The following is a 22,253-nucleotide window of genomic DNA, read 5'->3' as shown; positions in this document are numbered from 1 at the left end:
GAATGGGGGAGAGCTCATTTGGATAAATAAGTTAGTTACTAATAATAGAAGTTTACCAGTTTGATAACTTACCCCTAGCTGCCCCCCCCAAGAAGTCTGACGGAGACTATACATATTTCTTCATATTGGGGAAAATACATACAGTTGCCTCTTTGGGGTAGACCGTAGAAATTAACATTTAAAGGAACATTCATGCTACAACTTGCTTTGCTGGATTAATCTGTTCTCTCTGCTCTTCCCCCAAAATATATTTTTGAAATGGGTAGGTGGGTGTTTATGCAGTATTAGATGACTATTAAGAATCTGTCGAGGCACCCCTCGCTGCAGTGTTGGAGGAAGATTTCTGGACATTCTTTATCATAACCGAGAAATTCACCAAAGTATGTGCAGTGTTTTGATAGGGCCATTTGTTGTTTTTTATTGGAAAGGGGATAATGCCTTAAGTTAGCATTAATTAACGGGTGTAACTGAGGATGGCAGCCATCGAGTGTGCTTATTTCATATAAATGTGCTTTGCCAAAAAAAAAAAAAAAGGGGGGCAGTCTTCAATACGAGTACAAAAGTAGTGATCTAGGGATAACCTGGTGCAGGTGTTGCACACATAGTTTCCTTTTGTACAAAAAAGAAGAGCTGGAACACATTTTATGTAGGTGCCGTCACCATTTCAGAAACCTGTAGAAGGAAGGCAGATCTGGAAACAAGTTGTCTAAATTGCTTATTTGAAAGAATGCATTTAGCCATCCTATGCTGCTTTCCTTTTCCATATTAGATGTTGGCTGCTTCCGCTATCGAGTTGTGGTCCTGCTGTCATGATGAATTTCTGGCTTTGGAGATCCTCCAAATTTCAATTTTATTCTTAGCAATTTGTAGTGGTTCCACAGAGTGGTGCACCACGGCTAATCAATTCTTCGTAAGTTAATGGTAAATAATTGGAAATGCTGTCAACCAAAGTGCAGGGACAGCAACTCTGCGTAAAAAAAAGTTGCTTAAAGAATTCTGACTAATTGACACAGGGCATAGAATTACATTGATCTACTTTTTGTTGCCTCTTTTCTGTGTTTTTTTGTTAGACTCCCACACGAAGAGCGAGCTTGGAGAATAAGGAAGAAACCCCTGTACGGAAGCCACTTGGTTTTGCAGTGAAAACCTCTCCGGGGAATGGAACACTTGGAAGCAAGGGGACTGGTTCTCCTAACACTTCCCCTCCTCTAAGAGTGGGTTTGCAGGAATCTAGGTACGTATCACAAAGCCAGCAGTATGTGTGAATGTGGACTGTTCTGGTTGCAGTGACTATATATATATATATATGGTACACGTTTTCATTGTTTACAGTCAAAATTGGTAGTGTGATGCAGCTTGAACAAGTGTTCAAGATTGTGAAGAATAATTGGAACAAAGTTTAGTGTGCCTCACTTCACATTGTTCTTAATTGCGTCTTGCTTCAGATATTTCTGCTTTGAACCATATAGGCAGTATCTTCTGTATTCACTATATTTAGTACTACTGTTAAATTACTGATTTTTTTTGTTTTTTGTTTTTAATACTTGATTGTCGGTTAGTTGCACTCTTATACCAGCACCTTGTAAATCATGGATTAATGTGCAGTTTGCATGGCTACAGCATGAGCACCGACCTCAAATGCTGCCATAAAGTCAATATTGTTTAATGCTTTCTACAACAGTCCTGCACTGTAAACAAAGCCAAAACGATCTGTTAATCGTGATCAAGCACTTAAAAAGTATTCTTGTTCATGTATTTTCTGTGTGTGTTATGAAAATAACTTCTTGGGTGCTGAAAAATGAATACATGCTTCCCCCACTAACGTGATGAGCTCCTGACGTTGGTATTCACGTGTGTTTCTCTTGGTATAGGAAGCATGTGAGAATTGTTTGGGTACTTCAGGATATGCAAAATTAGTTTAAAAAATATATATATATCCATGAGAAACTTACTTTGGAATGTTTACAGCCTGTGTCTAGACAGCTATGTTTTGATACTGTTTATTTGCTTACACAGGCCACAAAATATTACAAAAGTTTAGAACTGCAGGTCAAGTAACCTGAATAATCTACTCAACCTATCTGTAATGCACTTGACCTTAATGGGGTCTCAAATTGTGTGATCCTTGGCAGTTTAGTTGCCTTTTTCTTCATTCTCACATATGAGTGCACCTTCAAATATGTAAGCTCAGCATTTTTTGCTGCACAAAAAACCTTTTGATTAAATAGACAGTGTTTGCTCCATGTATAATAATCTAGCCCACATATAAGGGGACAGATGTTCTATGATTTGCCTTTTAGTTTACTAATAGCATTGCCACCAAGGCAGGAGTGCTCAGTTTGTTTAAACACATCCTTTTAATAAATGCACTGTTAAAGCATGACGTGGTAGCACGCTGTCATTTACAGACCGTACATTTCCAAGAAATGTCCAAAAACCTTCCCACTAACTTGCAGCTTTACTGATAAAAGTATATAGTGAATTAACAATCTGTGACAATTGCGTTTTGGAAAACCTGTATCTTTTGCACATTACTAAGATTTGTGATTTGTTCTGCGTTTTTTTTATTTTTTAAACTTTTTTTTTCCCATCACACATGGGTACCAAAAATGGGCTTTCCCAACTAGGAAATATATTTTAATGTTTGTACAGTTGACTTACTGAGAAATTAAGGACTGTATGATGTTAGGTTTTTCCTAACAAACATTCAATTAACTTTTTACAGCAGGTCAGAAGTTCACCATACAAAATCCTGGAACTCTGCAGTGAGAAAGGAAATTAATTGCAAGACAATCTCTCTCTCTCTCTCTCTCTCTCTCTCTCTCTCTCTCTCTCTCTCTCTCTCTCTCTCTCTCTCTCTCTCTCTCTCTCTCTCTCTCTCTCTCTCTCTCTCTCTCTCTCTCTCTCTCTCTCTCTCATATCACAGAGCAAATGTGAAAACATAAGGTTGAAAGGGGTCTTTATTGCTCCTTTACTTTCTGACTGAACAGAACACATGTTCATTGTCAACTTGCCATAAGGGGCGAGGAGGCCCTAAAAATAGCTCGACCTGATAACAAAAAAAAAAAAATCACCATAGCGAGTGGTTGGGTACATTTTTCGAGGCCTGATTCACTACCTCTTGTAGCACTTGTTTTTTTGCTTTGAAATGTGTGTACGCTATTGGAGTAGCACCAAGCTAACATTAAAGTCAAGAGACCAGTGAGTAAAATTTACAAACCAGTTTGGGTGGGGAGACATGGCCAATGCCAATAGGTATGGCTTTAAAAAATATTGTGTAATAATGTGAAGTATTACAAGTAGATGGTGTGGAAATGGATTAGTATTTGTGTAGAAACGAGTAACTATAGAATAATGTTGGTGTAGGTTAAATGTCAGGTGATCTTTTTACTGTCCATTCAGACTTAAGTCCACATAGACTGCCCTCCTTCCAAATGTGCTGCTGCCAGGGGAAAATGCCATAACTAGATAATTTATATAAGAATGTGTGCACCCTTGAAAGTTGAAACTCAGACAGCTGGATAAATAAAATGATCACAGCTGTGTGGACAACAAGCACTTTTGTGGACGCACACAAGTTCTCCCCTGTCAAAACATGTGCTCCCAACTCATTACATGTGAGTGGAGCCAAAGCCGCTGTCCTGGTGTTAACACAATTGTCTGGTGACAGCTACGCTTTCAAGCTAGACTATAAAGACACATTATAATACTGCAACCCCATTATTTAATCTGTACATGACCTAAAACAGTCAGCAGCTGTTACTTTTGAATTGTGGCCAGTTAGCTCCTGTGCCCCAGACAATCTTGAAGCAGCAGTTGGTTATTTTGTGGCAAATACACTGAAATTACTCTGGGCGGTAGACCTGGATTATTACAAAGGGGAATTGGGGGTGGGGGGAGGGGGGAGGTTGAGTTAGGTCTAGTTTTAAGGTATTGTACATCTTTCAAACAGGTTGTCAGATGTGTGTTCTCGGTCAGAATGTGAAATGGTGGCACAAAGAGTTAGTATTAAAAAAAACTCTGCAGCACACATCTGGTGAATAATGAAGCCGAAAGGGCAGGGGCTGCCACTGCTATTCAGAAAAGAATATCTGTTCTGCACCCTCATTCATAGAATCCTGGCTCCCTTCAAAGGGGTCTGGGAATGTTTTCTGGCTTTCCGCTAAATTGCGTAACTCTGACAGCTCATCCCCATCCACCAGACTGTCAGCTGACCACACACATGGGTTTAAAAGAGATTCTTGCTTTCGTGTAGTAAGTCAGAACACACACAATACCCTGTGTCCAACAGGCAATCCAGATTTACTTTTTTTTCCCCGTATTCTTGGCAAGTTTTTACATTGGCGAAACAGTAAGCAACTCTCACAGCAACTGGTAAAAAAGTTTGCTCCTTCAGCTGTAATAATTAGCTGCCAAATCTGCCAGTTCTTTTCATTCCAGTTAGATGGCAGTCACTTTTAGAAATGGCAGGCTGCACTTGATGCACACTGCCACAAGTTTCTGGACCACAATCTCCCACCCCTCTGCACACACTCACACTCTGGATTTCCATCTGTTACTCAGAAGGCTCTCAGTAAGCACTTATTGACCTGCTCACAGAAGTGAAAAATGTATACCTAGATGCTGCAATAGATACTGACAGAAGGGCCTGCGTTCGGAGCCATGCTTGGGAGATTTGCATATCAACTTGTGTTTTTATGGTTATCTGTGGGTTGTGTCATGCCATGCTGCAGCATTTGTGGCATGATCTTCATGTTGTAGTAATATTTGATCAGCTGTTATTTTGCTGTGCAGGCAAATCGTGGAAAAAATGGGTGTGCGGGCTCTGTGGAAAAAGTCAATCTTGCATTTTAAGGGAGGCAAAAAGAGCTACTTTTGTGATGGAACTGCTAGATTAATTTCACTAGCGGTAATTCATCTTGATGTCAAACACACTGGCCTTAGATTCTATGAGTCCTGTTAGCAAGCTGTTAAAAGGTACTCCTTAATGTGTAACTAGTTGCCTGCCCACACTGCAATCTTACATTTATACAATGCCAAGACTGCTACTAAGTTAGGTCGGATGCTGTTCTTTTCTTGCCTGCTGAGCAGGAATTCTGCATTATACAAGTAGTAATTATGTTACCACCACATTGGTACCACTTGGATATTTGAGACCTTCCATTTCTTTGGATTTTGGCATTTCTGAAAAATAGCAATGCTCCTTGTTTACTTGCAGGAATGAGAAGCGGAAAAGAATGCAATCTTTGATGCAGGAACTAAACGAAGATTATCCCAAAGAGAATGATTCATCCACGTAAGTCACTGCTGCAAAGTTACTCCTGCCTCTGGAAGGTAGGGGGAGCACATGTTGTGGCAGCAGGGACTTGAGTTATTCTCAGTATTAGTTGTCTGCACTCTAGGTCTGAGGAACATCTCTATTCCTGTATTCCTTCGTTCAGTATGGGGGTTAATTGTATTGATTTCTGGAGTTTGGCTTATATTCATTCTGGTTTGTTCTTTTACTTTAGTTTACATTTTTGCAATGATCTCTGCCTGTTGTACTTCACAATTTCTGTCTAGAGGCATAGTTGCGACTTCCCACCTCATGTCTAGAAAGCTACTTGGAGATTTTTTTGTTTTGGGACTTTATGCATTGCTTCTGCTCTTGTGCATCTCAACATCATAAATGCAGGTAGTACCACTTGCTGTTCCCTTAAGTACTAATATGGGGCAAAATATTTTACTAAATCTGGAAGGTGAGCATGTAACTTCATTTCCATATAAACTTGCTTTTATCACGCATGAAAGTTGGTGATTTGTTTACCAAAGCAAGGATTGAGGATGATCCTTTCCAGCTCTTGTATAGAGGTTATTGTGAAGTTTGTGTTTGTATTGTGGTGATCACTGGCAAAAATTGCTTTAATAAGTCAGTTCCTTTATCAAAAGGTCTGTACTAATTCACAGGAATTGGCCAAGATCTACGATGGCCCTAAAAGATGCTCTGTCTTCTAGCATGCAACGCCATGGATGCAAACACGGTGTGCATGTTGGCCAGTACTTGACCTGTCGTAAATTAATATGTAGGATGCCCATTTCTTTTGTCTTCTACCATTTTGTCCTCTTCTATGTCTCTTGTGTTTTGGACCTCTGAGGAGGCTGCTGGTAATCTGACTGTAGTAGTTTTTCTTGAACATGGTTTTGAAAACTCTTATTGGCTTATTTGGCATTTTTTTTATGTCTGGTAAATCTTATAAAAAAACGACACCTGTGCCATTAATATCTTAATCGCTAGGCTGCAGTAAGACATATGCAACCATTACATGGAATTATCATATGAGACTTGGCCTGAAATGCAACCATGATGCTCGCGGTCCTAAGATTCAGGGTTAAAATAATTAAATTTAGTTTTTACATTTAAATAGTAAATCTGACATTGAGTCTGCTGGAAAGGTACATTGAAAGGCCCAGCTCCATATTGCTCAGACTTGAAATATGTAAGGTGTACCTTTTTATGTTTCAGGTAGAGAAACCCAACCGTGAATGTGCAGTCCATTACATATGCAGTTTCAAAGGCCACCTTGATTCTTGCATTTGACTAGGAAACACCTAGAAATCCCATTCTTCATGAAAATAAAAATGTGGCCAGCACGTTTTTAGCCTAAATGTCACAATATTTTATATATTGCTACTCAGCTTTCTAAAACCAGTGTGCCGAATTGAGTTGAAGGCTTGAAAAAGGGGAGTGGGAGTGGGGGTGTGTGAGGGGATTTTACCAACAGTGAACTACAACAGGGTTCCTTCTCATTTCTTCACTGAAGATATTTGGTGAACACATAATTGTAGTTCTTCCAGGAACAATAGGCTTTCCCAGCCCTGACTTGATCATCTGCTGGTAGATGTGGATTGATACTAATAAACGACCATGAACTAGCCCCTGTCGGCACACCCTGGTAACTGGAGTGAAAGTTGATACTTGCCAGGGAAATGAGGTCCTTTGTCAAATACTTGGTTGGATAAATGGCTAATTCTGTGTTGGGCAGCCAAAGATGGATGTTTTACATCTGCCAAAGGCAGGCTCCCTCACTGGGCTCGTGTGTGCAGCATAACAATGTGAAAAGGAGAACAAAGCCAGGATGTCATTCTTTGGAGGGCACCTCATTTCATCGGAGAGATTGTAAAGGGGTGACCTTCAGGGTAGTGTTCATCTTTCTTTGGGACTAGGCTGACCAAGATTACCATAGTTGGACTTTCGTAGTGGATCCATGGAACTCCACTGAGAGGATCATAGCTAAACCGCCCAAAGCCTTCTTGGAAAGCTGGGTACATTTGCTTTGTGACATTGATTTTAGCCATAAGATGACTTTTGCATGCCTGAAAAACTTACTGCTTGGTTCTATTTTCTCCTGGATGGGAGACTTTCGAGGCTACGCTGCAGGCTAGGGAATCTAGTCTTTAGCTAATTCTGCAAGAAAACTAGGAATTCAAGACTTAGTGGCAATTATCAACTGCTGTGGGGGAGAGGGGTGCAACTAGCCTATCTCGCGTTAACTCAAGTGGAATCAAGTTTTAGTCCTGGAATCTATAAAATGGCTCCTTTATTGAGGGCACTTCAGTTTTACCCACTTGAGGGCTGATGTGATCATTAAAGCTGCCTCCTAGGTGAATACCTTGGGTGGTGTCTCTACCTAATGAGACCTATTGCAGGAAGATGCCTTTTATTAGTGAGGTTAAGATTGTCCTGGTTCTGAATTTTTAATTGTTTTATAAGATTGCACCATACATTCACATTATCATTGTAGTGCAGTCTTTTATTTAATGGTTTACTGGTTTTTAGTTTAACATGTCCAAGGCGTATGAGAAAGGCGGTCGGCAGTTTTAGTATTTTTTTTTTTCTCTTTTTTTTTTTTTTTAACATACTTTTTTTATGGAGAGTTGCGTCAACTAACATATTTGATTGTGTTTTTGCTGTTACATTTCTGCCAGATTGAGAGTATGATGTATTTGCTGACCACTGTTAGATGTTGGTTTCTAGCTGCAGCCAAAATGCTGTGTAATTTTTTTTTTTTAAACTGTATCTTCATATAAAAAGACGACTAGCTTTAAGAACCTTAACATGTTTCCATTATTAATTTGCATCCAAGCTTTTGGGCTCTTATAAGCCTGGTGTTGATGATTACAATTCTGAAAATGTTCTGCCAGTATAGTTACCTGCATTAAATGGGGTGGATGCTAAATCGAAAGTGTACTTGTCTGTCCTGTATAAGATGAACAGATGTTGAAACGTGCATTCTGCTGCATTCAGAATGACAAACTCAACTGCTTTACTGAGGTCTCACAGAGGTAGTCTACAAAACCAGTGTGCCTAGTCATTCAGTGAGTACCAGGCTGAGGAAGACTCTACAGTTGGCAATGGGATAAGTAACTCAAAGAAGAAAGTGCTCTCCTGGAGACTTTGCCATGTTCCAAGCAGACTGCTTGTGCGTATCATGTCTAAAGGGCCTTCGGCCAGGTTTACAAAGCAGTTAAAGACAATTATCAGATACCAAGTAGAGCTGCAAAGCAGTGATCATAACGGAGTGAAACAATGCAAACTGAAGTGTAAAAAGAATACAATAGGCGAATTACTGAGCCCGCTAACTAGTCCTTGTGCCACAGCAGTCACCGAAGTGGTTCAAAAGAAGTGCTCTGGGTTGTGCCTACAGAACTATCTGTACCCAAAGCAGTTGGTCATCAAGCTGCTAAGTGGGACTCTGCACAACTGCCTAGATCTTTCAAGAGTAAAAGGTTGAAGGCAACAGTTGGATCTGTGAAGCTTGCAGGTGGCAACTAAGAAAGAAAATACCATTCCCATTAAAATGGAAGCTGATCCTGAGACTTGCGTGTCAAGATTTTAAAGAGGATTTGCACAAACACGATCATTTCACAGCGTCAGAATGAGGGGGTGTGAAGGGGGTTGGGGCCATCCGAGTGAACCAACAATGGGATTCCGGTCTTGTGGTACTCAGACGTGTGGACACTTTTGGTCCTCTACTCTTGGGTCCAGGTGCAGGGGTGTTCTGAGTGTCTAGTTTCTGTCAACGGAGGCAGTAGTGGTGGAGGGGGCCTGCAGAAAGAGGCTGCAGGTGTGGACTGTGGTCCAGTCTGACTGAACCAGAGAGTGAGGTCTTAAAAGGGTGGGGGACGAGGGGACACCTTTGGTACTCTTATCTTTGGTCTGGGGCAGCCGGGTGCAGAGGTGTCTGGCGGCGTCTGGTCTCTTTCTCTGGGTCACTCGTAATAGAGGGAGGCCTGTACAGAGACTGCAGGCGTCGTCCACAGAGGGCAAACCCAAGGTGGGCTTTGTCTCTAGAGAGTCTGGGGACCAGGCTGGCACTATTGGCCCACTTCAGCTCGTGTTAAGGGGATGGTTACAGCGGTGCTTTCCAGTGTCTGGTTTTGGCAGTCCGAAGTCCTTGCAGTTCTTCTGGGACGCCTGCAGGATACAGGGGAGCAGATAAGCAACTCCACTGGAGATATACGTCTTGATTGAGGACTGGCAGTCCTCACAGGCTTTTGGAGGCACAGGCAGTTTCAGGACAAGTTGTCTTTGATGCAGTTGTCAAGGACAGCAAGCCGGCTGGCAGGGCTGGGGCCAAGTCAGCTGCTGGTTTCTGTTACTTTTGTGACTCTTAAGGGTCAGTCATCGTCTTTCTGGTTGGCAGGATCTGATTTTTATGGTGCCAGGGGCTCCCCTAAATACTGAATTTTTGGGAGTGTAGGGTTGTAGCCAATGGGCTGCTCACTCCTGGGATCACTATGCCCTCTATATAACCACTTCTTGTGGGAAGTGGGCATAACCCTGTCAGTTCTGCTTTAACCAAGAAAGCATACTTTCCTATTTCGTGTCCACACTAGGTGGTAGGTCCAGGCGCATAATGGGCTCTGGGTCAAAGGGATCAGCATCTCCTCACCTCTGAGGGAAGCCATATTTGCATAACAAAGGTGGTGGGCTCTTTGACGCCCCTCCCTTGGAATGCTAATTCTGAGGTCCTCCTGTTTGGAGGGGTTTAACACCACTGCTAGAGCAGGCTTTCTTCCTCACGCAGAAAGATCTCTTTTCCAACATTTCCTTAATTTAAGGTTGAGACCATTGATATGCGTTTTCCACACAAAGATCTTTCATTAGCAAGTGGTGGATGTACTGATACCACCTATTCCTTAAACTGATGGGCTACCTTTAGTATCTCTTCTGGAGAAATCTGTGGTGTTTGTGGCCACAGGGACCCGTAGTGGATACGTTTATGTAGGTTGAGTAGCTTAAACCAGCGTCTCCTACGGAAGGGTGAGACTATTGGCAAAGGAGTCTCATTGCCATATAAATCTTCTTGAGTTGAGAGCAGTTAAGTAAACCTTCAAATTATTTCTTTTAAGATTTCAAGAATATTAGGTTTATTTATTGAAAACAATACCACATGTTGATCAAGCTTTGCAGTGTAGGTTCGCGACTTGTTTGAAAAGTCAATTAACTGTTTCTGTGGTAAAGTATAAAAAGGAATTAGTCTGTCGGCATCAAGTGGCTTATCAACAAAATTACAATAGTTTAGCCAGGAACTTCAATGACCTGCAAGTGGAACTTTGACTGGAAATAGTGGATTTAACAATTGGGGTTTTCCACCAATTAATTGATTTGCTTCTCACATCAACAGAATTTCCCACGGATATTGTTCATCTTGATTTCCCTTTAATTCTTTTAAGAAATTGATGCAGTAAATCTGTCCTGCACTATTTGTATCAATACCTATCTAGCTTTGTTGCACACTTTAGATGGCTCTGTCTGCTTTCGCAAGAAAAGGGGTAAACTCTGCAGTTGAACCATCACACTTTGAATTTTCATGCTTGTAACTCGAGGTTAGACATGTCACAATACTTGATTTAGTGGTTACATATATACTTCTACTATCTGAAGACCATGTACTACAGTTGTACATGCAAGTCTACGATGGTGTTTGCAAAATGTTGCTCCAAATGGTGTTGAGTCTTTATCAAGCATAAACTGACTTTAGTTCTCCATCTACAAAATTCGCCTTGTGGAGAGTGGACTTGGTAATTAGTGGCTTCTTTATTTTATCCAGATCCAGGCTCCCAGCTAAGCCACCTCTGGTAATGAAGTTTCCAAAATGTTGCCCCTGACCCCATTTGTGGTTGCAACTTGTGACTTTTAATTTAGCTGTTGGGTTAATAGTGAAAGATGCATTTGGTCCTAAACATTGATGAGAATTGTGAATGGTTTGTCCTTTTTTGACAGTTTATGTTCCTTCATTGTTGGGGAGTTTTACAGTCTGAGTCAACCTGTGTTCATCTCATTAGCTACGTGGTGCGGACCATGCTCTTTAGCAGAGGTTAGACTCAAAACTCCTATTTGTTCACATGTGGAAGAATACATTGCTGACAACTAGTTGCTGTGTGCAGAAGATTTTGAGCATATTTTTTTCTGTTGTATGATTCGTGTGCATCTTATGTATTTTTTTTTTTTTTTTGTCTTCAGCAGTAACAAGTCTGTGGTCGATCCAGCTTGGAAATTCCTAAACCGCAGCCGAGAAAAGCAGTTGGTTTTGAGACAAACTGAGGAGAATAAAGTAACAGGTATGCTGAACTCAGCTATTAAGTTGCACATTTTTGTTCAGTTTTTAGTTCCATGGGATTTTAAACTTAATATCCAAAGGTGGTGATGACCCCTTCAATTTCCTATTCATGCTCCTATCTGCCCACTGTAAGTGTAGCTTGATGACCAAGTATGGGTACCTTACCGGTAAGTTAAAAGTACTGCCTAAAGCTCTGAAATCCCAACTAATTAAACTATATGGATAGTTTGATAAAGTTGAATTTACTTTCGTAAAGCATTGGATTTTCACTAGCTTGGAGTTGGTGCAAATTTTATGCTTCACATTGTAGTGGCTGGGCACTTGTTCATTGAGACGTAGCATTATCACGAGCTAAACCGAAATCAAGAGGTGCTGAAGGATAGGATTGAAAGAATACAGAAGTGTAGGTGGAGTATGTTGAGAGTGAACTAAACTTTCCTCCTGTGAACAGGTTATTGTAGTAGAGGCTTTTTCCTACTTAACAGTTGCCAGTTATGCCCATTTATACCTTCTCTACATGGGTTGATACTTTTCTGCAGTCTCTCAAACTGTACTGTATGCATTGGTCAGAAAACTGTTGGCAAATCAAATTTCGCATGAAACAAAGCATTGGCACAAATGACACTCACCATGCTGCACTGTGGGCTTTGCCATCTTTCCATTTCTCCCCACATTAAATGTCGTCCTCAGAATCCGATACAGAAGCAACTGAAGTTCTATAGTCAAGCAAAACTTTAAAACTTGTGAAATAAGTGCTGCTTCATCTCATTTAAACTAATTCCCCCACCCTAATAAACAAACTCCTTTCCCAGTGATTGCATTATGGATTACAAGAATTTTCAGTCCGGAATGTGTTGTTTTTTTTTTGTTGTTTTATTGTGGCACGCTTGTGCTTTCTGGTTTTCATCTGTAAACCATGCAAACAAACGAACCAAAGTATAGCACTTTCTAATACACCTGTTACAAATGGGAGCAAATTTTGTTGTATATTTTCTCTCACCCTTATGCAATAACATTCTAAATCCTAGGCCAAGCTGTCAAGTGTTGGCCCTTTTCGACAACTCAAGGGGCCTGCATCCCTCTCGGCCTCCAAAAGAAGTCATGATGTAGCATCCTGCTGCCTTTTACCCGCATCAAAATGTCAGATTGGGCACACCCTCCTAACTGGAGTTTGCCTGTCCCACATACCCATTCGGTCCCATACCTGGTTATCCTACATCAACTGCACACCTAAACACACCCTATACCCAATTGTCTTGCCACAGCCCACCCCCAGAATGTTGCAGATCTGTCAACCCAGTCCTTAAAATGTCATACCCAGTTGTTCTGCAACCCCTTTACACACGTGTTCCATATGCAGTTCCTTCCTGCCATAACCCCAGACACAACACCCCACACAGGTGTACTGATGGAGATCCAATCACCACAGCTCTAAAATTGACCTTGTGCATTATCCACTGAACACTACTGTACCATACCTGGCATCCTTCTATAACCTCACTGAACCACTGTAGCCTGTACATGGAGTCCCACTATAACATACAAACAGAAGATCCTGGTTTTCAGTAAGATCTGTTGCGAAACATGTCTGTGTATAATCTAGTATTTATTTACTTTTTACATTTGTGTTTAATTTGTTTTTCTTGTAACATATATTTTTTTTATTAGTGTTAATCACTACGCACTGAAAAGAACAGCCTTTTTTTACCTACCTTGAAACATTGGAAGCCTTAGTCTATCAGGATTCAAACTTGTGAATTTCTTATTGTAGACTTAGGCTGTCTTTCCCTTGCATGCTTTCTCACATGCACTCTCTCTGGGTCTATTGTGTGCTCTCTTGTGCCCCGTTGTGGGTATATACTGAAAACTGGTGGTGTGGCTAACGGGAGCCACACCAAAGCAATCTTTGTTTTGTTGTCCATCTGCATCACCCACAGACATCCCAGACCTAAGGTTAACTTATTTTTACAAATCAAGTAATAAAACCCCATTTAATACATTCATTCACGCAAGCAGCATTTTTTTTTTGTTGCACAAATTAAACAATGTTCTTTGATTTGTATCAGTCTGACAAACTGAGTCAAAGGCATGCAAGGTTTTCAAGATCAAATACTGTAGAAGATCATTGCAAATGTGCAAGCTGAGTGTAAAGAAATGGCTCCCTGTTGCAGTTACCCCCCACTTTTTGCCTGATACTGATGCTGACTTGACTGAAGTGTGCTGGGACCCTGCTAACCAGGCCCCAACACCAGTGTTCTTTCACCTAAAATGTACCATTGTTTCCACAATTGGCACCCCCTGGCATCCAGGTAAGGCCCTTGTAACTGGTACCCCCGGGTACCAAGGGCCCTGATGCCAGGGAAGGTCTCTAAGGGCTGCAGCATATCTTATGCCACCCTGGGAACCCCTCACTCAGCACAGACACCCTGCTTGCCAGCTTGTGTGTGCTAGTGGGGATAAAATGACTGTCGACATGGCACTCCCCTCAGGGTGCCATGCCAACCTCACACTGTCTGTGGCATAGGTAAGTCACCCCTCTAGCAGGCCTTACAGCCCTAAGGCAGGGTGCACTATACCACAGGTGAGGGCATAGATGCATGAGCCCTATGCCCCTACAGGGTCTAAGCAAAACCTTAGACATTGTAAGTGCAGGGTAGCCATAAGAGTATATGGTCTGGGAGTCTGTCAAAAACGAACTCCACAGCTCCATAATGGCTACACTGAATACTGGGAAATTTAGTATCAAACTTCTCAAAATAATAAACCCACACTGATGCCAGTGTTGAATTTATTAAAAAATGCACACAGAGGGCCTCTTAGAGATGCCCCCTGTATTTTACCCAATTGTTCAGTGCAGGACTGACTGGTCTGTGCCAGCCTGCTGCAGAGAGGCGAGTTTCTGACCCCATGCGGTGAGAGCCTTTGTGCTCTCTGAGGACAGAAACAAAGCCTGCTCTGGGTGGAGGTGCTTCACACCTCCCCCCTGCAGGAACTGTAACACCTAGCAGTGAGCTTCAAAGGCTCAAGCTTCGTGTTACAATGCCCCAGGGTACTCCAGCTAGTGGAGATGCCCGCCTCCTGGACACAGCCCCCACTTTTGGCGGCAAGTCCAGGAGAGATAATGAGAAAAACAAGGAGGAGTCACTGGCCAGTCAGGACAGCCCCTAAGGTGTCCTGAGCTGAGGTGACTCTGACTTTTAGAAATCCTCCATCTTGTAGAAGGAGGATTCCCCCAATAGGGATAGGAATGTGACCCCCTCCCCTTGGGAGGAGGCACAAAGAGGGTGTACCCACCCTCAGGGCTAGTAGCCATTGGCTACTAACCCCCCAGACCTAAACACGCCCTTAAATTTAGTATTTAAGGGTTCCCCTGAACCTAAGAATTCAGATTCCTGCAACTTACAAGAAGAAGACTGCTGAGCTGAAAACCCCTGCAGAAGAAGAAAGAAGACACCAACTGCTTTGGCCCCAGTCCTACCGGCCTGTCTCCTGCCTTCCAAAGAAACCTGCTCCAGCGACGCTTTCCCCAGGACCAGCGACCTCTGAATCCTCAGAGGACTGCCCTGCTTCAAGAAAGACTAGAAACTCCCAAGGACAGCCGCCCTGTTCCAAAAAGACTGCAACTTTGTTACAGAGGAGCAGATTTAAAGACCCCTGCAATCCCCGCAAGAAGCGTGAGACTTGCAACACTGCACCCGGTGACCCCGACTCGACTGGTGGAGAACCAACACCTCAGGGAGGACCCTCCGGCGACTCCGAGACTGAGTAACCAAAGTTGTCCCCCCTGAGCCCCCACAGTGACGCCTGCAGAGGGAATCCCCAGGCTCCCCCTGACCGCGACTGCCTGACTCTAAAATCCCGACGGCTGGAAAAGACCCTGCACCTGCAGCCCCCAGCACCTGAAGGATCGGAACTTCAGTGCAGGAGTGACCCCCAGGAGGCCCTCTTCCTTGCCCAGGTGGTGGCTACCCCGAGGAGCCCCCCCCTTGCCTGCTGCATCGCTGAAGAGACCCCTTGGTCTCCCATTGATTTACATTGGAAACCCGACGCTTGTTTCTACACTGCACCTGGCCGCCCCAGTGCCGCTGAGGGTGTACTTTTTGTGTGAACTTGTGCCCCCCCCCGCCCCCCCCCCCCCCCCGGTGCCCTACAAAACCCCCCTGGTCTGCCCTCCGAAGACGCGGGTACTTACCTGCTGGCAGACTGGAACCGGGGCACCCCCTTCTCTCCATTGAAGCCTATGTGTTTTGGGCACCACTTTGAACTCTGCACCTGACCGGCCCTGAGCTGCTGGTGTGGTGACTTTGGGGTTGCTCTGAACCCCCAACGGTGGGCTACTTTGGACCCAAATCTGAACCCTGTAGGTGGGTTACTTACCTGCAAAAACTAACAATACTTTACCTCCCCCAGGAACTGTGAAAATTGCACTGTCCACTTTTAAAACAGCTATTTGTGTTTTATGTGAAAAGTATATATGCTACTGTAATTATTCAAAGTTCCTAAAGTACTTACCTGCAATACCTTTCAATTGAGATATTACATGTAGAATTTGAACCTGTGGTTCTTAAAATAAACTAAGAAAATATATTTTTCTATAACAAAACCTATTGGCTGGATTTGTCTCCCCAATAGGGATAGGAATGTGACCCCCTCCCCTTGGGAGGAGGCACAAAGAGGGTGTACCCACCCTCAGGGCTAGTAGCCATTGGCTACTAACCCCCCAGACCTAAACACGCCCTTAAATTTAGTATTTAAGGGCTCCCCTGAACCTAAGAATTTAGATTCCTGAAACTACAAGAAGACTGCTGAACTGAAAAACCCCTGCAGAAGAAGAACAGAAGACACCAACTGCTTTGGCCCCAGTCTTACCGGCCTGTCTCCTGCCTTCCAAAGAAACCTGCTCCAGCGACGCTTTCCAAAGGACCAGCGACCTCTGAATCCTCAGAGGACTGCCCTGCTTCAAGAAAGACAAACTCCTGAGGACAGCGGCACTGCTCCAAAAGAACTGCAACTTTGTTACAGAGGAGCAGATTTAAAGACCCCTGCAACACCCCGCAAGAAGCGTGAGACTTGCAACACTGCAACACTGCAACACTGCACCCGGCGACCCCGACTCGACTGGTGGAGAACCAACACCTCAGGGAGGACCCTCCGGCGACTCGGAGACCTTGAGTAACCAAAGTTGTCCCCCCTGAGCCCCCACAGCGACGCCTGCAGAGGGAATCCCGAGGCTCCCCCTGACCGCGACTGCCTGAACTCCATTTCCCGATGGCTGGAAAAGACCCTGCACCCGCAGCCCCCAGCACCTAAAGGAACGGAACTCCTGTGCAGGAGTGACTCCCAGGAGGCCCTCTCCCGTGCCCAGGTGGTGGCTACCCCGAGGAGTCCCCCCCCCCCTCCCTCCAACACCCCCCCCACCTTGCCCCCTTGCCTGCCTGCACCGCTGAAGAGATCCCTTGGTCTCACATTGAAAACCATTGAAAACCCGACGCGTGTTTGCACACTGCACCCGGCCGCCCCCGTGCTGCTGAGGGTGTACTTTTTGTGCTGACTTGTGTCCCCCCCCGGTGCCCTACAAAACCCCCCTGGTCTGCCCTCCGAAGACGCGGGTACTTACCTGCTGGCAGACTGGAACCGGGGCACCCCCTTCTCTCCATTGAAGCCTATGTGTTTTGGGCACCTCTTTGACCTCTGCTTCTGACTGGCCCTGAGCTGCTGGTGTGGTAACTTTGGGGTTGCTCTGAACCCCCAACGGTGGGCTACCTTGGACCAAAAACTGAAACCTGTAAGTGACTTACTTACCTGTGAAACCTAACAATACTTTACCTCCCCCAGGAACTGTGAAAATTGCACTGTCCACTTTTAAAACAGCTTATTGTGTTTTATGTAAAAAGTATATAGGAACTTTGAATGATTACAGTAGCATAAAGTACTTACCTGCAATACCTTTCAAATGAGATATTACATGTAGAATTTGAACCTGTGGTTCTTAAAATAAACTAAGAAAAGAGATTTTTCTATAACAAAACCTATTGGCTGGATTTGTCTCGGAGTGTGTGTTCCTAATTTATTGCCTGTGTGTATGTACAACAAATGCTTAACACTACTCCTTTGTTAAGCCTACTGCTCGACCACACTACCACAAAATAGAGCATTAGTATTATCTCTTTTTGCCACTATCTTACCTCTAAGGGGAACCCTTGGACTCTGTACATGCTATTCCTTACTTTGAAATAGCACATAGAGCGCCAACTTCCTACACGTTCCAATACCTTTATTTTTGTACAACTGAGTGTTTTCATGAGTGTAAGTGCTGTGTGACTATAGTGGTATTGCATGAGGTTTGCATGTCTCCTAGATAAGCCTTGGCTGTTCATCCACAGCTACCTCTAGAGAGCCTGGCTTCTAGACACTTCCTTTCTCTTCACCAAGAGGGGATACCTGGACCTGGTATGAGGTGTAAGTACCTTAGGTACCCGCCACACACCAGGCCAGCTTCCTACACCTGGCATAGTTGCTGACTGGTTCTATCCTGCCTCCCACCTTCAGACAATCAATCTACAAACCTTGGGGGAGAGATCTCTTGGCTTTGTAGAACAAAGCCCTTCCTGGGTGGAGGTGCCAACACCCCTTTTTCTCAGGAATGTGCACTGCCCTGGCGGTGAGCTCCAAAGGACTAAGAGCCTTTGAAACTCGACCCCCAGGTCCGATGCGCACAGCTTATGGTAACCCCCGTGCAAACCCCTACTTATGGTGAGGGCAACGGCAGGAAACTCAGAGGGGAGGAGGAGTGGTCCTACCGGGCATGTATCTGCCCCTAAGGTGTTGCCTGCATGGTGGGCACTCCATTTAATTTTTCCTTCATCTTGGGTGGAAGGAAAATAGCCAGTCATGGATAGGAAAGTGATCCTTCCCACAAAGAAACTTTAGTGGGTGTAGCAACCCAAAGGTAGATGACTTATTGGTCACTACCAGGTTCTTCCCCCCCCCCCCCCCCCCCCCCCCCCCCCCCAAAAGCGCCCACCGAATACAGTATTTAGTGGGCATGCCTAAACCAGGACATCTGATTCGACGGACAAAAGACCAGCATAAAGAATATCCAAGGCATGAGAGCTGTGGATCAGCTGCAACAAAGAAGGAGCCAAACCCTACCTGCTGCACCCAGGACATGACCATCACCGCTGAGGAGCTGCTGGACAACTGGAAAAACTCTAAAGCACCACAGAGGACCTCAGGCTACGACAATCGCCATAGAACTCCTTCCAGAGTCGAGATACCACTCTACAACACAAGTAACCAGCAAGCCAGTGAGGGTCACTCCACTGACCAGCTGTTAATTCCCGAACCGGAAGCCACAGCTGGACCAAATGACACAGTGGCGACCATGAGGACCAGCCCTGCAAGTGTTCCAAGTTTGGTGGCACTGTGCCCTCCAGTGGTCAAACCATAACAGTGCCCTGGATATTGGTCAGCTAACGTTGGATACCAAGAGAACCAGCCCCACCTGGGGCTGAAAAAGGATTAGGAGGGCGCCCCAGTCGATGGACTTAAGGAACACCCCTGGACATCCTGTCAGAGTGCCCCTATTGTCCTGCAAACAACCCTTGAACTTACTTCCAGCTCCAGAGGGCATCCTTGCACACAGCACGTGAATCACCGATTCACTCTGCACCCGGTCGCCCTGTGCCCTGCAACGAAAAACCTGGTGTGCCCTAAGGGACCCCACCCCTTGCGACCTCGACACTCCAAGGGATCCATTTTTAAACTTACCTGTGCAGTGCTTTTCCAAGTGGACCAGCTCAAGAGACCTTTAATTTCTGCTCCCGCCGGAACCAGGAGCAGGTGAACTTCTCAGACTGGCACAGTGTGCCCACCAACCTGCAAAAGAACAACTTGGTAAACCAAATGTACGGTTTTGTGTTTTTAAAGGTGATCTTCTATTGAGTCCTAGGCTGTGTAATTACGCACATACTTTAAGCTTTAAAATTCATATCTCAAAATTATCATTTTTGATAATCTTGGTCTTAAAAATTACATTAAAATCTGAAGTATTTGTATAAATTGGTCTCTAGTTACTCCTTTTGAGTGCGAGTTGCAAGATTGATGCTGTGAGTTCAACAAATGCTTTGCACTCTCCAAACTAACTGCTCAACCAAGCTACTTAAAAAATTAGAGCACAGTGTATCTAGCTTTGCACACTACATAGAGGGCCAGCCTCCTACAAGCTCCGCCTTAGCTTCCCAAGTTATGGTAATACATTGTCCCCTCATAACTGCTTTCATGGTGTCCAGTTCAAGCCCACAGTATCCTACCGATCCTGTATTTTACTCAAAGTATCTAGTAATGTGCGTGGCTAATGTGTCTTTGTATACTTTGTCTTGTAAAGCTCCTGTGCGGACCCGGCTTGTTGGGATAGGAGCCCTTGTGCCCTCCTCCCCCCAAATTGCTCCCCGCCCTTGTGAAACGTAACCCAGAGTGGGTTGTGGGCTGAAAGGGTCCTGCCTAGATATTGGGAGGTATGTTTGATGGGCCAACAGTCTGCATTACAAAATAAATAATCCAATTGGGTGTGCACCTGATGGTTCAGAGCATAATAAGAATGCTGTGTGTCCCCAGGGTGCCCCATGTGCCAAACATTAAACAAATGGGATTGCCTGGACCACCTCTGAAAGTGCCTTGTCGCCTGCACACCTGGAGTGCAGGTATCGATCTATCAACAGCAGTGTCATCTAAAGTCCCCCCCCCCCCACCCCCCCCCATAACCACCAATAACCCAGAGGCCTGAGGGTTCAGCAGTGTAGTTGGGGTGGGGGGGTGGGGGGGGGGGGCAGGAGGTGTCTAAGGGTGCTCCTTGAGCAGTATTGTGTGCATCAAGGAATACCCTGAAGGAGTGTCCATCTAGGTTCCCTTCCAGGTTAACTTAACGGCCCGCTTTTTCAACTAGTACTCTGGATGGAACTAAAGGCACCTCTGGGGTGAACCAAATAAGAACCTCACAGGCATACGCTGAGTAGCTAGTCCCACAGAACTGCACGCTTAAACATCTTAATTTGTCAAGCTCACCCAAGGTAAGGTGGGTCTCTTGAAGACAAGCTAGGTATACAGGCCTACAGCGCAGGTGTGCATACATCCTCTCTCTCCTGGCAGGGGTTGCCATGCCCTGTATATTCCAAGGTAAAGCATTAAAAGTAGGGGACATGAGTACCAGTATGTCCCATGGGGTTCATGTTTCAACAGCACCTCGGATCCCCCTCAGCCCACCTCCCACCCACCCACCAACCAGATAGAAAAGAGCAGGTAAACAATTGTAAAACACAACTCCCTTATCCCTGGCCTGAGCACCTTTCGGCTCCAGGCCGCAACCCCTCGAACAGGTTAACTGGCATGTAACAAATGCCTGCAATGTAATCGGTCCATGTGGAGCAGTCGGTTGAGAGTGGGCTAAGTGTAGATATAAGCCGGTGTACAACATATAGGTGTTTGTGAACTCCAGCTATGGGCCAGGCCCTTGTCGGATATTAAAGCATCCAGGCCTCCTGCTGACATAGCGTACCTTAAAAAGAAATATTAGGCTCCATTAGAATCCAGTCTTGATAGGTCATATGGCCTGCCCTTTCAAGAGCCAATGCACTGGACTTGAAGACTGGTGCAGTCTCTGAGCGAGTGCCCCATGATTCCCCACCCTAACACCCCACCACAACGCATCAGGATAGCATTGTACATGAAGCAGGACATGCCTTCCTTGCAGTCTTATGGTGTATGGGGTTGAAGGTTGGGCGTCCTATGGCGAGGCTCAATACCCATCAGGCACCCCTCCGCATACTCTGTTCCCTGCTTACCACTAGAATATTCAGGTTCATCAGTGCACATGGCTAACAGGGATGCCCCTGTTAAGGTCGTCGTTGACTGCGTCGTAAATCATCTGCGGACCTCAATGTAATCTGTTGGCTGTAGATCTGTCGGGGATGGAGTCGAGATCCCAGTATCTGAGTCTGAAGCTGACGGGCTGTTTGTACATAATAGTGTGAAGGAGTTCATGACCTGTTGTGTAACGTTGGAGACGGCGCATGCTTATTCTGCCACCACTAGATCCAGGGGTGATGGTTTGAGGTTTGGGCACCAACCAGTCCTTCACACCTGCCTCTTCCATCTGGGCCCGTGTGGACCTTCCAGTGTGCACCCACGTCCATGCGTCTTCAGGCAACAGGAGCACATGGGTATTTTCAGTCAATGATCCTGAGTTTTGCAGGGAATAGTAGTGCATGTTTAAAACTCAATTTGTGTAGGCGCTGCTTAGCTTTCTGATTGGAGCTTCACCAGTGTTGCAACTCCATTGTGAGGTTGGGGTAAGCTGTGACATGAGCATTTTCAAAGTGCCAGGGGCCCTTACTGCAGGACAGTAGAAGCTGTAATTCCTGATAATTAAGCAGATGTGCTATAATGGGTGATGGCCGGGCTCACAGGGGCGCAATCTGCCAGGTGTACAGTGCGCCCTCTCTTTAGAAAGTTAGAAAATAATTTTGTTACCTTTGCCGCCAGAGCAGACTTCATACAGACAAACTCCCAGGGATAAATTACTATAGGGCAACAGGTTGCTCATTGGCTTTAAAAAAACAAATCCAAGGCAGATTTTCTGACTAGAGCCCAGTG

At 44.7% G+C, this 22,253-nt stretch overlaps 1 protein-coding gene across 4 annotated transcripts in view; it reads left to right on the top strand.

Moving 5' to 3' along the window:
* The window catches only part of USP37 (ubiquitin specific peptidase 37), a 328,025-nt gene that overhangs the window by 19,351 nt on the left and 286,421 nt on the right, over positions 1–22,253 (top strand). For 2 of the 4 annotated variants that reach the window (XM_069227104.1, XM_069227106.1), the window contains exons 5-7: positions 1,071–1,234; positions 5,219–5,296; positions 11,507–11,604. In XM_069227104.1, coding sequence (XP_069083205.1) covers positions 1,071–1,234; positions 5,219–5,296; positions 11,507–11,604 — 340 coding nt within the window. The remainder of the gene's footprint in view (positions 1–1,070; positions 1,235–5,218; positions 5,297–11,506; positions 11,605–22,253) is intronic. The other 2 variants (XM_069227105.1, XM_069227107.1) reach the window with 2 other exon arrangements.

The sequence above is a fragment of the Pleurodeles waltl genome, chromosome 3_2, assembly GCF_031143425.1.
Source record: "Pleurodeles waltl isolate 20211129_DDA chromosome 3_2, aPleWal1.hap1.20221129, whole genome shotgun sequence".
In the NCBI taxonomy this organism is placed as follows: domain Eukaryota; kingdom Metazoa; phylum Chordata; class Amphibia; order Caudata; family Salamandridae; genus Pleurodeles; species Pleurodeles waltl.
This window is presented reverse-complemented; position numbering and strand designations above follow the sequence as displayed.